At 39.0% G+C, this 13,686-nt stretch overlaps 1 protein-coding gene across 3 annotated transcripts; it reads right to left on the bottom strand.

Annotated features, from left to right (window-relative positions):
• Positions 5,094–8,398, bottom strand: LOC109223242 (transcription factor bHLH130-like). 3 transcript variants are annotated; one of them, XM_019387469.1, is made up of 6 exons: positions 7,764–8,397; positions 6,960–7,246; positions 6,492–6,662; positions 6,098–6,163; positions 5,942–6,010; positions 5,094–5,569 (listed from the first exon to the last, which is right to left on the bottom strand). In XM_019387469.1, exons 1-6 carry the CDS (start codon positions 8,092–8,094, stop codon positions 5,483–5,485), a joined length of 1,011 nt encoding a protein of 336 aa, XP_019243014.1. In that variant the 5' UTR covers positions 8,095–8,397; the 3' UTR covers positions 5,094–5,482. The 3 variants fall into 3 exon arrangements, with proteins under 3 accessions (XP_019243014.1, XP_019243015.1, XP_019243016.1); XM_019387470.1 differs by having other exon boundaries at positions 5,094–5,579; positions 7,764–8,394; XM_019387471.1 differs by lacking the exons at positions 5,942–6,010; positions 6,098–6,163 and having other exon boundaries at positions 5,094–5,579; positions 7,764–8,398.

Here is a 13,686-nt window from a genome sequence, read left to right as displayed (position 1 = left end):
CCGTAAACATAATAGGTCCCTCTCTTATGAAACCCATATAGTAAAGGGTTGATTCCGGATGGATTCATGCCCAGAATCAGAAGCTATCAGATGAAAGTATACCCAAAACTTTGACTAATTCAACGCAAAAGGAATGTATCTTGCACACCACTTAAGAAAAAATTGTTTTCATATATCAATATGACAAACCCGGTAAAGAGTTTAGAATGATTACAATGGTACAAAAAAGAAAACAGCAAAAGAAAAGAAGAGGGAATCTAAGCATTATCACTACCGGGACAAGGGTTTGTGCCCCCCCCCCCCCCCCTCAGGTGGAAGATGGCGGATCAACGGCTGATTCGGAGCCTGGACCTTCATCATCATTTTCTTTAATTTCATCCTCGGTTCCTGAATACTCGGAACCGGTGCTCGAAGAGGCAGTTGTAGCAGGCTGACCAGGAAGACGTTCTCGGGCAGTTAGCTCCAGTTCTCGGGCCTTGGCGATGAAATCATCAATATCGACGATGCCCACTTTGGCCTCTTCCAAGGTTCTTCTCCTCATATGGTACATAGCATACGCCTTCTCAAATACGAGGGAATCCTCTTGATATTGAAGCCTTGCCTTAAGTCTGTCAACCTCGGCCTGAAGGACGTCCCGCTCGGATCTCATAGCACCGAGACTAGTATCAAGATCACGAGTTATGGATATATGAATTAGGTTATGATCCTCTCAAATCTCTCCTCCATCATAGCCCTCTTCTCCTCGACGGGATTAAACTCCTCGGTTTTAGAGATCAAGTCTTCCTCCATGTTATTCACTTTTTCAACATAGGCAGACTCACGCTCGGCAGCAGCAAGCACAACATCTTGGAGCTCGTCCCACTTAGCCTTAGCCTCTTGAGACTGTGCATGTAACTGCGTGGCTTCTTGGCTGTGGGCCATCACTTCCTGTTTGCTTTGTTACAACCGAGCCTCAAGCTCGCCCGCCTCAACAGCTTGTATCTCCAACACCGGGAGGCGCGTAACAAGTTGATCCCGTTCGGCTAACAATTGATCTCGTTTGGAGGCAAGTCCTTGTTTATCGAGAATCAATTTTTGCAGGCCCTCGGAAGCAAGGAAGTTGACCTTTACAAAGAATATCAAGGTTAGAAATCTCATTACTGCAGAAAAGAAGAAAACAAATGATAAGAAAAGCAACTACAGTACCGTTGCCGCATTTTGCATTGCGTTTTTCAACAAACACTCCCCCGAAAGGGAGTGTATTTTCTTCTTATCTTTCTGAAGCCAATGACTTCAGGTAGTTGGCAAGTTCCACCGGCCTAGACACTAGATGGCACTCCTTCGAGACCAAAATAGCAGCACTCCTCCTCCCTCGGGGATCTGGGGAAGAGGGTGAGTAATTGTGACCCAAATTCTCATGGTCGGGAGACCGGGGAGGAGAAACATTCCTCTCTCAGGCACCTGTTGCCGATGGACAAGATACAGTAGGTGCCGGTGGTAAAGGTGCAGCTGGTGTAGAGGGGCATGAAGTTGTTGGCGTTGAAGGTTGAGAAGCAGCTGCAACGAGAGCAACGTTGATTATTGGTGGCTTAGTGACCGAAGACAGTAAAGGCTCAGGGTCTGAGCTCTTAGGACCAGGAATAACAACAGGGGTCGAAAAGCGAGAATCGTCATCCTCTACTATCTCCATTTCACCCCAAAGTTCTTGGACCTCGCCTTCGGTTGGGGTTCGAAGCTCTCCCGATTGAGCATGCGGTTGTGCTAATGAAGATCGTTTTCTCCTTTGAAGGGAAGCCTCTTCATCACTAGCTTCCCTGTCATCTTCAATGACCACTATGACAGTGGCCGGCTCGGTCGTGACCTTCTTTATTTTCTTATTTTGAGTCCCAACCGAGGAAGAACGTCGCCTTTTTGGTTGCTTGTTCTCTGGCTGGGGATTCCAAGAGGAAGCACCTCCACCGGGAGCAAATCCGTGGGCACTGCTTCGAGCAAGGGCACTTTGTAGCACCCTCGCATCCTTCGCGGGGTCAGCCAAAACATCAACCTCGGGGCATGTGACAGAGCCCTACGGGAGTCCTGAATCAAGCGAAAAACGCAAATTAGCAAAGGTTACTTATGTTCATACAGAGACAAAAGAAAAAAGGACTCGGTTTACCATGGTTCTTGGCCTTCCACCTATATTTGGGGGCCATTTCCTTCCACCGACGGGTTTCTGGAGTGATACTATTCAGAATATTTTGTACCCACTGGCCAGACCTTGAACCCGTGGTGGTTCCCACCGAGCAGCTAGAATAACAGAAGCAAAAAGGTCAATATTAACGGAAAATGATATTTTTACGAAAGAACGAGATGAATAAAGTACAAACTTAAGAGAGCGGTTTCATGATTCGGGAAAAGATGGAGTTGTGGCCGGGATGATATCCCTGGTAGAGACAATGACAAACCGCTCCATCCATCCATGATCACTATCATCATCCACACTGGTAAGAAGGCGTGGTGGCCACGTTTGCTGAAATTTATTACACCCCCACAGAAGATTTTGGGGGAGTAGAGATTCATCTTATGTGCCACGGTAAGGGTTTTCCCAGTCTCCGACACAACTGGCATAGGCAAGACACCGTTCGCCATATAGATGGTCCTACTTGTGCCAACCAGACCTGGTACCGGTGGCAAAACTCTAAAATCACGGGGTCGAGACATTCGCTCATCCCCAAGGAAAACAAACCCAAGTTGGAGAGATACATATAGACATACGTAAAACTTTCCTTAGTAAAGGTAACCCACTCTATCATATCCGGAGCAAGGATGCCAAGGTTTGGACAGTTGCAGTCCTCCTTCACATCAGGAATACAGAAAGGGAGAATAGAGGAAGGGTACCTGCTAATGGCCCAAGTCCGTGGGGACACGGATGGAAACTTCTCTTAGAAGTCATGGGTGGTGCTCAAGTGTTTGGGTATGATGGTACTTATAGTGGGACGATCAGAATCAACGTCGGCCTCTTTGTCTTTGTTTCTCTTCGGGCCTCCACCGAAGAGAAGACCAGAGTTTCTAAAAGATTCAGTAGAAGAAGCCATGGTAGTAAAAAGATAGTAAAGTTTTTTAGAAAAAGTTAGAGAAGATGAAAGTTTTCTAAGCAGGAGGAAGTTGAATGCAGAGAAGATGATAAACTTATGAAGGTTTTGAAAGTGAAAGAGGTAAAATGATGAGTATAAGCAAATATATAGACGGCAAAAATCGTGGTCATAATTACCTCGAGAACATGCAAAAATATTGCTGAATCGTGGGACAACACATATTCGGGGTATTAAATGCGAGAAGACGTGCGTGCTTTCAAGCGTTAGAGACTGTTTAGAAGATTTCCCGCCAAGAAAGGGATCTTCACCAACTTCTCGGTGAAACAAAGATATGCCACCGGAAAGCAGGGGACTATATGTATAGGGTAAAATTGGTCCATAATAAATGATCAAATGATAGCATGCTACGTGGAACTGAAGACAGGTAAAAGGCGAATCACGTGACAATCAGTATCGGGAACAACAACTGCAATTGGTATCGGATAAACCCCGGTAGGAGCCTGGTCAACGGGAGCAGTTCGAATGTTTGTCATCGGATATCGTTCAATGAAGAATATCTCTAACATTAAATGGGCAGCCGTTGCAGAGAATATTTGCATTCGTGGTCTATCATTACATATTCATCAATGGCTCCTTTATTGTCATTTAAGAGGGGCTTGATCCTAGAATTTTAATTTTCTAGGTATAGCTATAAATAGTATGCTCAACAGCCATTGTAAGGAGGAAAATGCTTGGCAAAACTTATGTTGTATTACACTTCCACTCTCAATTAAAACAACCTTATTTGCTTTTTATATTGTTCTTATTTCTATCCTCGGAGACGTTTTTCTCGGAGCCAGGCTTGCCATCTTCTTCAATCTTAATCGCTAAGACTTACTTTTAATTTTATTTATTTACCATTTTTGAAGCAAATCAATTCGCTTGTTTGTAAATCACGTAACAAATTCACAACTTCGTTATTCCTTCGTTAGCACAAGTCACACATGATTCAATACGATATCCTAGAATTCAAAAGAATCAGATATTCAAATCGGTAAGTATCTGAAGTCCTTACTTCACCTGATTACTGTTCCAACATAAAGAAATAACGCATAGAACTTCTTGAACCATACTTTTCAACCATAAAAGACCATCGTAAGATGTATTTCTACTACATTTAGGTATACCTTGACCACTTCGAATACTGACGATCATGTGTATCATCAAGCACCAATTTCCTCAAGTTACCCATGATCATATACACATACCTCTAACTATATCATCATTAACTCACTATCACTGCCTGCATCAAAAGCGATTTCTGCCTCTAGAAAATGATCTCTACACCTCAAGAATGCAAGAATCTTCATGCTAGTGAACTCTAACTCGTTCACTCAAATGACTTGAAGTCATATATATACAAGTACCTCATAAAGCACATTTTCATCAACCTTTCTATGTCAAGTAGCAAAAATCCAAAACCTCAGTAGTTACCAACCACATAACTTCTGTAGTACTTAGTCAAATGATCCGTAGATTCATTCACAATGCGTCTTTTACAACCTACACCTTCCTCAGAATATATATATATATATAGTTGAGTCTTGCCTTATGTCATGAGTTTGTGAGTCTAGTCTGGTAGGTATAGTATTTCGCTTTTGCTTTGTATTTTTCTTCTTGATTGCATGTTGTTCCTATTTTTCATATTATTTCTGCGTTGTTACTGATATTGTCCCCTTTTGTCTTTTTGTTTCTTGAGGCGAGGGTCTTTCGGAAACAGTCTCTCTACTCCTTCGGGGTAGGAGTAAGGTCTGTATACACACTAGCCTCCCCAGACCCCACTAATGGGATTTCACTTGGTCGTTGTTATTGTTGTTGTTATATATATATATATATATCCCGTTTCTCTTATTGGACAATTTGAAGGCAAGAAGAGAAATTACCCGAATTTTGTGCTCATTGAAATAATAAAAGGGCAACTGGATAAGGTTCCAATTATAAAGAAAGTGATACGAAGATCATCCAATGCAGTTAGAGCTTTGAGTCATATTCTCTATAATAATATTAAAGAATATGTGCAACTTGCAATCATTGACAAACTTAGCCATCCACATATTGGCTGGTCCATAAATAAATGGATCATAAATGGGGAAGAGGGATCTAACACAAATATGAGAAAAGAAGTGGACACTTATGGTAATTCATAGTAATTAATCACGCTCGACCCTTTTCCGAACCCTGCATGAACAGGAAATATCTTGTGCACTGAGCTACCCTTTAAAAGGGAAAAAAGGAATACATGTATAAAGAGATAGTTATGAACTAAACTATGCCTTTCCCACTAATTTTGTTGGTTTAGTATCTTGACCACTTTTGCCCCTGCTAACTGCTAAACAGAAACATAGCTTTGTTTCTTCCATTTCTCCTTCTTTTAAAAGGAGAAAGAGAGACTATTTCTCCATGCACAGAAGAAAATCAAACCCTTTGATTGGAAACTTGCTTCTGCATTGCTGCGCATTTGCAGTTTGCCCTGCAGTCTGTAAGAGTCTGGAAATGATGAGATAAATGTGTGAGAAAAAAATAGTTCAAAAAGATCGAACATTAAAACTTGATAGGTTCAACTTTTAAAGTTCTTATGGATATATAATTTAGTATTTGCTATAAAATTTGAATTATTCACATATATAAATTTAAGTTGTGTCAAAAAACTTTAAGTTCTTTTGAATCATAGCACATAAGACTCCATCACACTCTTCTTAGAATGCAAGGTAACAGCTCAAATAATAAGCTATTAGGGTAGGCAGCCCGATGCATGAAACATCCCGTATTCACGCAGGGTCCGGGGAAGGGCCGCACGATTTGATTAAAGCAGAGAGTTTGGAATTATGCCAGGTTCTTCCCATAAATACCTTGTACTGTTTTTGGAGGTCTTTAATGTAATCAACAGCCAAATCTAACATGTCTGCTGTGTTAGTTTGCTGCCAAAAAATGAATCATAAACTTAGTGAGGTTCCACCTTGGCCCAAAAAAGAGAAAACAAAGACAAATAGGTATGGATAACCTACCTTGTCCATGTTTGGGACAAGCTCCTGCAGTTTCCTCATTCTTTCACTAATTCGAGTTCTTCTTACCTGAACAATACCACCATATAGTCTCATTCAAGAATTTAGACTAAACAAGTTGCAACGATAAATGGGAGCCTTGGAGCAACAGTAAAGTTGTCTATGTGTGACCTATAGGTCACAGGTTTGAGCTGTGGAATCAATCAGGGTAGGTTGCCTACATCACAACACTTGGGTGCGGCGCGGGATGCTTCATGCACTAAGCTGCTCATTTTTTAAGTTGCAACGATACGAGATTTATTCACATCTAGACTCATAATCTATTTCAATCAAAGAAACTGCCTTATATTTACTTGGACAACAATGAAGATCTTCATTAGATTTAAAAAAGTCCTACCCTCTCTGCAATGCTCCGTGGATGAGTAGCAAAACCACGTTTGGCGCGGATTTTACACGGAACGGTCCCTTGCAGTTGCAATAACTTCTCCATTGCAGCTATTTCAGCTGGTGTCTTTGGTAAACTCAAGTGGTGTGACAAAATTGGAGGCTGATTTCCAAGTTGTCCAACCTGGTGCATACAAGAATGTCAAATTCAACAGTGCTTTAACTTCTATAAAATGACCGCGTAAAAGATTTTTAACACTATCAGATTACTTAGCAGATAACTTCAAGTACAAAAAGTGATATTCGTAATCACGAAAGTAATGGTCGTTAGTTAAATTCAATCCAAAATCGAGATAATCCTAATGCTTAGATGCCAAATTATACCTTAGCCCTGTCGCTCTTTTCATTTACTATCGAGAACTGGATTCGTGAAAAATAGAGGATCTCCACTTGACTTATAGCTGCTAAAGAAAAGCTATACCTGAGAATTAGCAAACAACTTCTCTTCATTATCCAGCATCTCCCTTTTGTGGCCAGTGAAGGACTCCTGAAAATGTGAGGCCTCACTCCAAGAGGCAAATGGTAATCCAGAATTGTAATATTGAGTTTCTGAGTTTCCATTTCCAGACTTGTCATCATCAAGGCTAGTGGTTATGCTGCTACTCTCATTCTCGACCTCGTTGATTCGAGACAACATCCCCAAGGAAGAAGGTGAAACTGTATCTCCATTGGCACCATTTACCATTTTATAACCTCCAACAACATAACCTGCAAATTAAATTGCTGGTAAAACATTTAACTAGTTGACAACGACGATTAGGAAAAGAACATAAAAGGGCAGCCGATGCACAAGGCATCCCGTATTCATACAGGGTCCAGGGAAGGGCCGCACTCCAAAGAGTGTGATGGAAGCAGCCTGCCCTAACTATACAATTAGGAAAATATATACATATATCAACTCATACAACTTAGCCCTTTGGTTATTTGCTCCTTCAAAAAAGGAAAATAAGAATCTACATCTACAATTCAAGCTTCCTCCCTTTCAAGTACATTCTTCTGCTACTAAATCTTTTCACATAGAAATGTGAAATAAAACAACCCAATTGGAGTATATATAAAGGGTCAAATTACCCCTATTGAATATTAGTATTCATTTAAGCAAAGGGATATGTTTTCAACTCACCAACTTCTCACAAAAGTACAATACAAATCTAAAAGTGACTTTCCAAAAGAAGAAAGAAATGAATGCATCAATAAATAAATAAATAAAATAAGCAAACAGTACCATTTTGAGAACTGAGGTGAGAGAATAAGCCAGCAGGGGAACTGTTTTGTCTCATAAGATTTGATCCCAATTTATTTTGCCTTTGATGATCCATTTCCATTGAACTCACAACCTTATACCCTTTTTCCATTGAATTATGCCTTGGATATGGAGGTGGCAGCTGTGAATTATTCAAACCAAGACTACTACCAAGATTCAATTTTGAACTTAACCCATTCTTATAATTCCCATTCTTGACAACTTTATCAGTAAAATTTGCAAGAAAATAACTAGGAGCTGAACTAAACCTTAACAATCCAGAAGTAGTACTGTTTTTATACTCTGACTCCATGTTTAATAGCTCTTCTCTCTTCTTTAAAACTAACCCTTCTTTAGTTTTGGTATTTGCAGAGGAATTACCGTACAATCCTTCACCTTTTTTTTTTTCAATGTCCAACTTTTGTACAGGAACGTTGTTGTGTGAAACAGCTTGTTTGTTAAGCAGTTTTATGAGGTAGAAATCTTGAAAAACAAGCAAGAAAGAATAGTTCTTTTTTCTGAGATGTGTAGCTTTTCGTTGGAGTGTTTAGCCATGAAAGAAGAGTAGCAAATTATAGGAAAGGTGACAAATTAAATTTGGATTTGTTTTCCTTAGTAAATTATTTGAAACCTTGAGGGTAATATGGGATAAATTGGAGGGCTACACTTAGAATGACCTCAAAGTTCGGCACACTTATATTTTTGTCACGAGTTCGAGCCATAAAAGTAGACACTTGATTTCGAACTCTATATGGACACAAAATATCGTGAAAATAGTACGGGCTAGCTAATTTTTGGATTGGTAATTGACAAATAGCCAACATGTGCAAAGTCATTGAAAAATAGCTATTATTTTGCTGCAATACGGAAAGTTCCAACATAATATACTAAAGACTGGTGCACATGTATATGCAGGGGCATATGCAGGAATTTTTATAAGCGATGCCATATTTTATAAAAGAACTGGAATATAACTTTGATTATACTTTTAGACAAGAAATAGTCTTAGTCTATTGATTTTGTTGAGTCTTTACGTTAGAAAAGGTTCTGAGTTCAATTCTACTTCATCACAATTTTTAACTACAAAGGCTCTCTCAAATATTTGCAAAAGAAAAATGTGCTAGTTGAGGTTTGAACCTTTTACCTCTTAGGGTGTGTTTAGTATAACGGAAAATATTTTCCGTGCTTGAAAAATAAGTAGTAATCTTACTCATTTTTCGGTGTTTGGTGCGCAAATTAAGGAACATAACTTCTCAAGAGTATTCATAAATAATTTAGATACAATAAACATGAAGCCATAAACTTTCGAACCAGCAACCTTCCGAACCCACAAATTTTATAAACTTCTGAACCGCTAAAATTTCGGAACCGCGAACTTTCGAACTCGTAAATTTTATAATTTCTAAACCCGTATACTTCCAAACACATAAACCTCCGAACTCATAACTTTGGAACTTGTAAACCGAAAGATGAAAAAACAAATATAAAAAATCCGGGGGAGAGGGGAGGGGCAGGGGTGTGCAGAAAAACGAAAAAATAGAAATTTGAAACTGCAAAAAAAAATAAAAAAAATGTGCAGGGGAGTGGAGGTAGGTGGTGTAGAAAAACGAAAAAACAGAAATTTAAAAATTACAAAAAAAAAAAATTGTGGGGTGGGTGGTGACGGAAAAAAAAAACTTAAATTTGGAAAAAAAAAAGCCTTTTTGGAGAGAGGGGATGAGGTGGGTAGGTGTGGGGTGGGTGTGGGGGTGTGGGGTGGGTTGGTGAGGGTGGAGAATAGGGTGAAGAAGATTGAGAAAGAGTTTTGGAAAATGTTCCCCTTCTTTTGATAAGGAAAACATTTTCCTCCAATTGGAGGAAAATGTTTTCCAAAATATTAAGCCAATCAAACATGGGAAATTGGAAAATATTTTCCGGAAAATATTTTCCTTCATACCAAACACACCCTTAGAGAAAAATCAAACACATTACCAACACACCAAGACACAATTTATATTAAGTGGAGTCATTTTTTCCTAATTATCCGTTTTCGTACAGATTAATACATATATTTAGTAAAAAAATTTGATGAACACCGCTTCGGTAAGCGTAAATTCGCCCCTGTGTGTATGAACTTCCAGCATATTATGATGGAACTTCAGTATACGGAAAGTTCCAGAATAATATACTAGAGAATGGAGCACCTGTATGAATTTCCAGCATATTATACTGGAAGTTCACATGTAAAAAATTCGAACTCTCGTATATTATGCTGGAATATTTTCCAAATTTTTAACAATGTTTTAGTTCAGATTTATCTTTACAGGAAATGTGGCTAAATTTTGATTACTTTTGAAATTGTAGCTATTTTTGAATTACCACTTATAAATTTGGCTATATTTAAATTTCACCCCAAAATACCTTGTACACCGAGCTATCCTTTATTATTTATTTATTATTGAAAGAGAAACAAGATTTTGTGTTAAACCTGTTATATTTTTGCAAAATATTAATTGAAGAAAAAAGAACGTTTGTTATGTGTGACCGCTAAAAGGTTTTGTTATGGGAACAAGAAAGAAGAAAGGTGGAAGACATGTGGCTGCTAAAAGCTTTTCGGTTCTGTGTGTATCAACTTTCAGCATATTATGATGGAACTCCAGCATACGAAAAGTTCCAGAATAATATACTAAAGAATGGAGCACCTGTGTATGAACTTCCAACATATTATGCTGGAAGTTCACATGTAAAAAATTCGAACTCCCATATATTATGCTGGAATATTTTCCGGATTTTTAACAATGTTATCGTTACACGAAATGTGGCTAAATTTCGATTACTTTTAAAACTGTGGCTATTTTTGAATTACCACTTATAAATTTGGCTATATTTAAATTTCACCCCAAAATACCTTGTACACCAAACTATCCTTTATTATTGAAAGAGAAACAAGATTTTGTGTTAAACCTGTTATATTTTTGTAAAATATAAATTGAAGAAAAAAGAACGTTTTGTTATGTGTGCCTGCTAAAAGCTTTTGTTATGGGAACAAGAAAGAAGAAAGGTGGAAGATATATGGCTGCTAAAAGCTTTTCGTCCATGTGTGTATGAACTTCCAGCATATTATGATGGAACTCCAGTATACAGAAAGTTCCAGAATAATATACTAGAGAATGGAGCACCTGTTTATGAACTTCCAGCATATTATGCTGGAAGTTCACATGTAAAAAATTCGAACTCTCGTATATTATGCTGGAATATTTTCCGGATTTTTAACAATGTTTTGCGTTCAGATTTATCTTTACACAAAATGTGGCTAAATTTCGATTACCTTTGAAACTGTGGCTATTTTTGAATTACCACTTGTAAATCTGCCTATATTTAAATTTCACCCCAAAATACCTTGTACACCGGACTATCCTTTATTATTTATTTATTATTGAAAGAGAAACAAGATTTTGTGTTAAACCTGTTATATATTTTTTAAAATATAAATTGAAGAAAAAAGAACGTTTTGTTATGTGTGACTGCTAAAAGCTTTTGTTATGGGAACAAGAAAGAAGAAAGGTGGAAGACGTGGCTGCTAAAAGCTTTTCCTTTTAGTTTTACTCGGTATTTCGTATTTGTTTTGGAATTTTAATTAATTTAAATTCCCACAAATAAAACTAATTAAAAGGGGAAAACCTTCTTACCTGAAATTTTCTATTTTCACAGTAATTTAATGTGACGACCCAAAGAGTCATCACCTGTTTTCTTACCTATTCTGTACTTTCGAGGCCTTGAAAACCTCATTTAGGGTTGCCTCGATTTGCGTGCGCAGTCCGGGCGTGTAGCCGGAAAGCTTAAATATGAATCCTGTGAGAAAAATGCTAAATTTTTGACATTAAATTGATTAAATTTGACTTCGGTTAACATTTTGGACAAACGGACCCGGATCCGTATTTGACGATCCCCGAGGGTCCGTAAAACAATATGGGACTTGGGCGCATGCCCGGAATCGAATTCCGAGGTCCCAAGCCCGAGAAATGAATTTTTGTGTGAAATTGTTTTCTGGAAATGATTAAGGAAAATAAAAATGAAATTTGATTAAAAGACTGTGGTATCGGGCCCGTATTTTGGTTCCGGCGCGCGGTACAAGTCTTATATATGGTTTAAGCGCTTTCTGTAAAGTTTGGTTGAAATTGGACGTCGTATGACGTGTTTCAGGCTTAAAATGGAAATTTGATGTTTTAAGAAAACTTGGAGGAAATTATGAATTTTGAGGTTTAATTCGATGTATATGATGTTATTTTGGCGATTTGATCGCGCGGATAAGTCCGTAGGATGTTTTTGAGGTTGTGTGTATATTTGGTTTGGAGCCCCGAAGGCTCGGGTGAGTTTTGGATAGGCGTCGGAGTGCATTTTTAACTTAGGAAAAATCTGGTATGAACAGGCCTGCAGGCTTCGCATTCGCAAATGCGAACTTGCAAATGCGAAGGCTGGTTCGCCAATGCGAAACCAGCCCAGGCCTGACTATGATCGCAAATGCGAGTATATTCTTCGCAAATGCGAAGTTCCAAGTTTCGCAAATGCGAGACCAAGTTTGCAAATGCGAAGGTCTCCTGTAAGGCCTGGCTTCGCAAATGCGAAGCAGAGGTCGCAATTCCCATAATTTGGTCGAGGTTCGCAATTGCGAACCCCAGTTCGCAAATGCGACATCAGAGACCCAGCAATTTCATACTTAGTCGAATTTTAAGTCATTTTTCACCCCACTTTCAAAATACAACTCCTTAGGCGATTTTTCAAGAACAAGTTTCATCCCAAACCATTTGTAAGTCGATTTTTACTTAACTCTTTCAATCATTAGCATCATTTAACGTGTTTTCAACTTAAAATCAATGATTTTCATGGGAGAAATTGGGGGTTTAGGGTAGAACCTAGGTTTTCTATAAATTGGGGATGTGGACCTCAATTTGAGGTCCGATTTCAAAACAAATTACATGTAACCGGGTTTCGGTTCGAACTTCGGGTTTTGACCACGTGGGCCCGGGGGCGATTTTGGAATTTTTGGGGAAATGCTTGGGAACTTCATTTTTATGCATTCAAATTGATTCATTTAGTGTTTATTAAAGTAATTGAGCAATTTGTGACTAGATTCGAGCGGATTGGAGGTGGAATCGCGGGGTAAAGCGATAGTTGAGGTTTGAGTGGAATTCAAGGCATCGAGGTAAGTGTTTGGTTTAACCCTAGCTTGAGGGATTAGGAGTTGGGTCATAATTGCTACTTGTTTGTGTTGGATACGACGTATGGGCATGGTGGCGAGTATCCATGCGTCGGAGTCAAGTATGATCGTGAGTCTTAATTTGATAATTGTGTACCCTTGTCTGATCCTATGAACGTTGTGATTGAATATTGGTATTAGTTGTGCCAGAAAAAAGTTGAATAGGATTGGTTATAGCTGACTCTCCCTTGTCGGGATGTTTGACTTGTTGTTATAGTTCCCTTGCCGGGAAAGAGTATTAATTTGATTGTTCCCTTGCCAGGATTTTATTGTGTATTGTGTTGAAAGTAAAGGGAGCGAGTGGTACGCCTACCACAAATCATATTGAAATGGGAGCGAGTGGTACGCCTACCACAAATGATATTGAATGGGAGCGAGTGGTACGCCTACCACAAATGATATATTGAAATGGGAGCGAGTGGTACGCCTACCACAAATGATATTGAAATGGGAGCGAGTGGTACGCCTACCACAAATGATATATTGAAATGGGAGCGAGTGGTACGCCTACCAAGAGTGATACCGAAATAGGAGCGGGTGGTACGCCTACCACGAGTGACACTGAAATGGGAGCGGTTGGTACGCCTACCACGAGATATTGAGAAATGGGATCGGGCTGCATGCCTGCAACAAGATGAGTTGAATATGAAAGTTGTTTTACCTTTCCAT

Source organism: Nicotiana attenuata, chromosome 3 (assembly GCF_001879085.1).
Source record: "Nicotiana attenuata strain UT chromosome 3, NIATTr2, whole genome shotgun sequence".
Classification (NCBI taxonomy): Eukaryota; Viridiplantae; Streptophyta; class Magnoliopsida; order Solanales; family Solanaceae; genus Nicotiana; species Nicotiana attenuata.
This window is presented reverse-complemented; position numbering and strand designations above follow the sequence as displayed.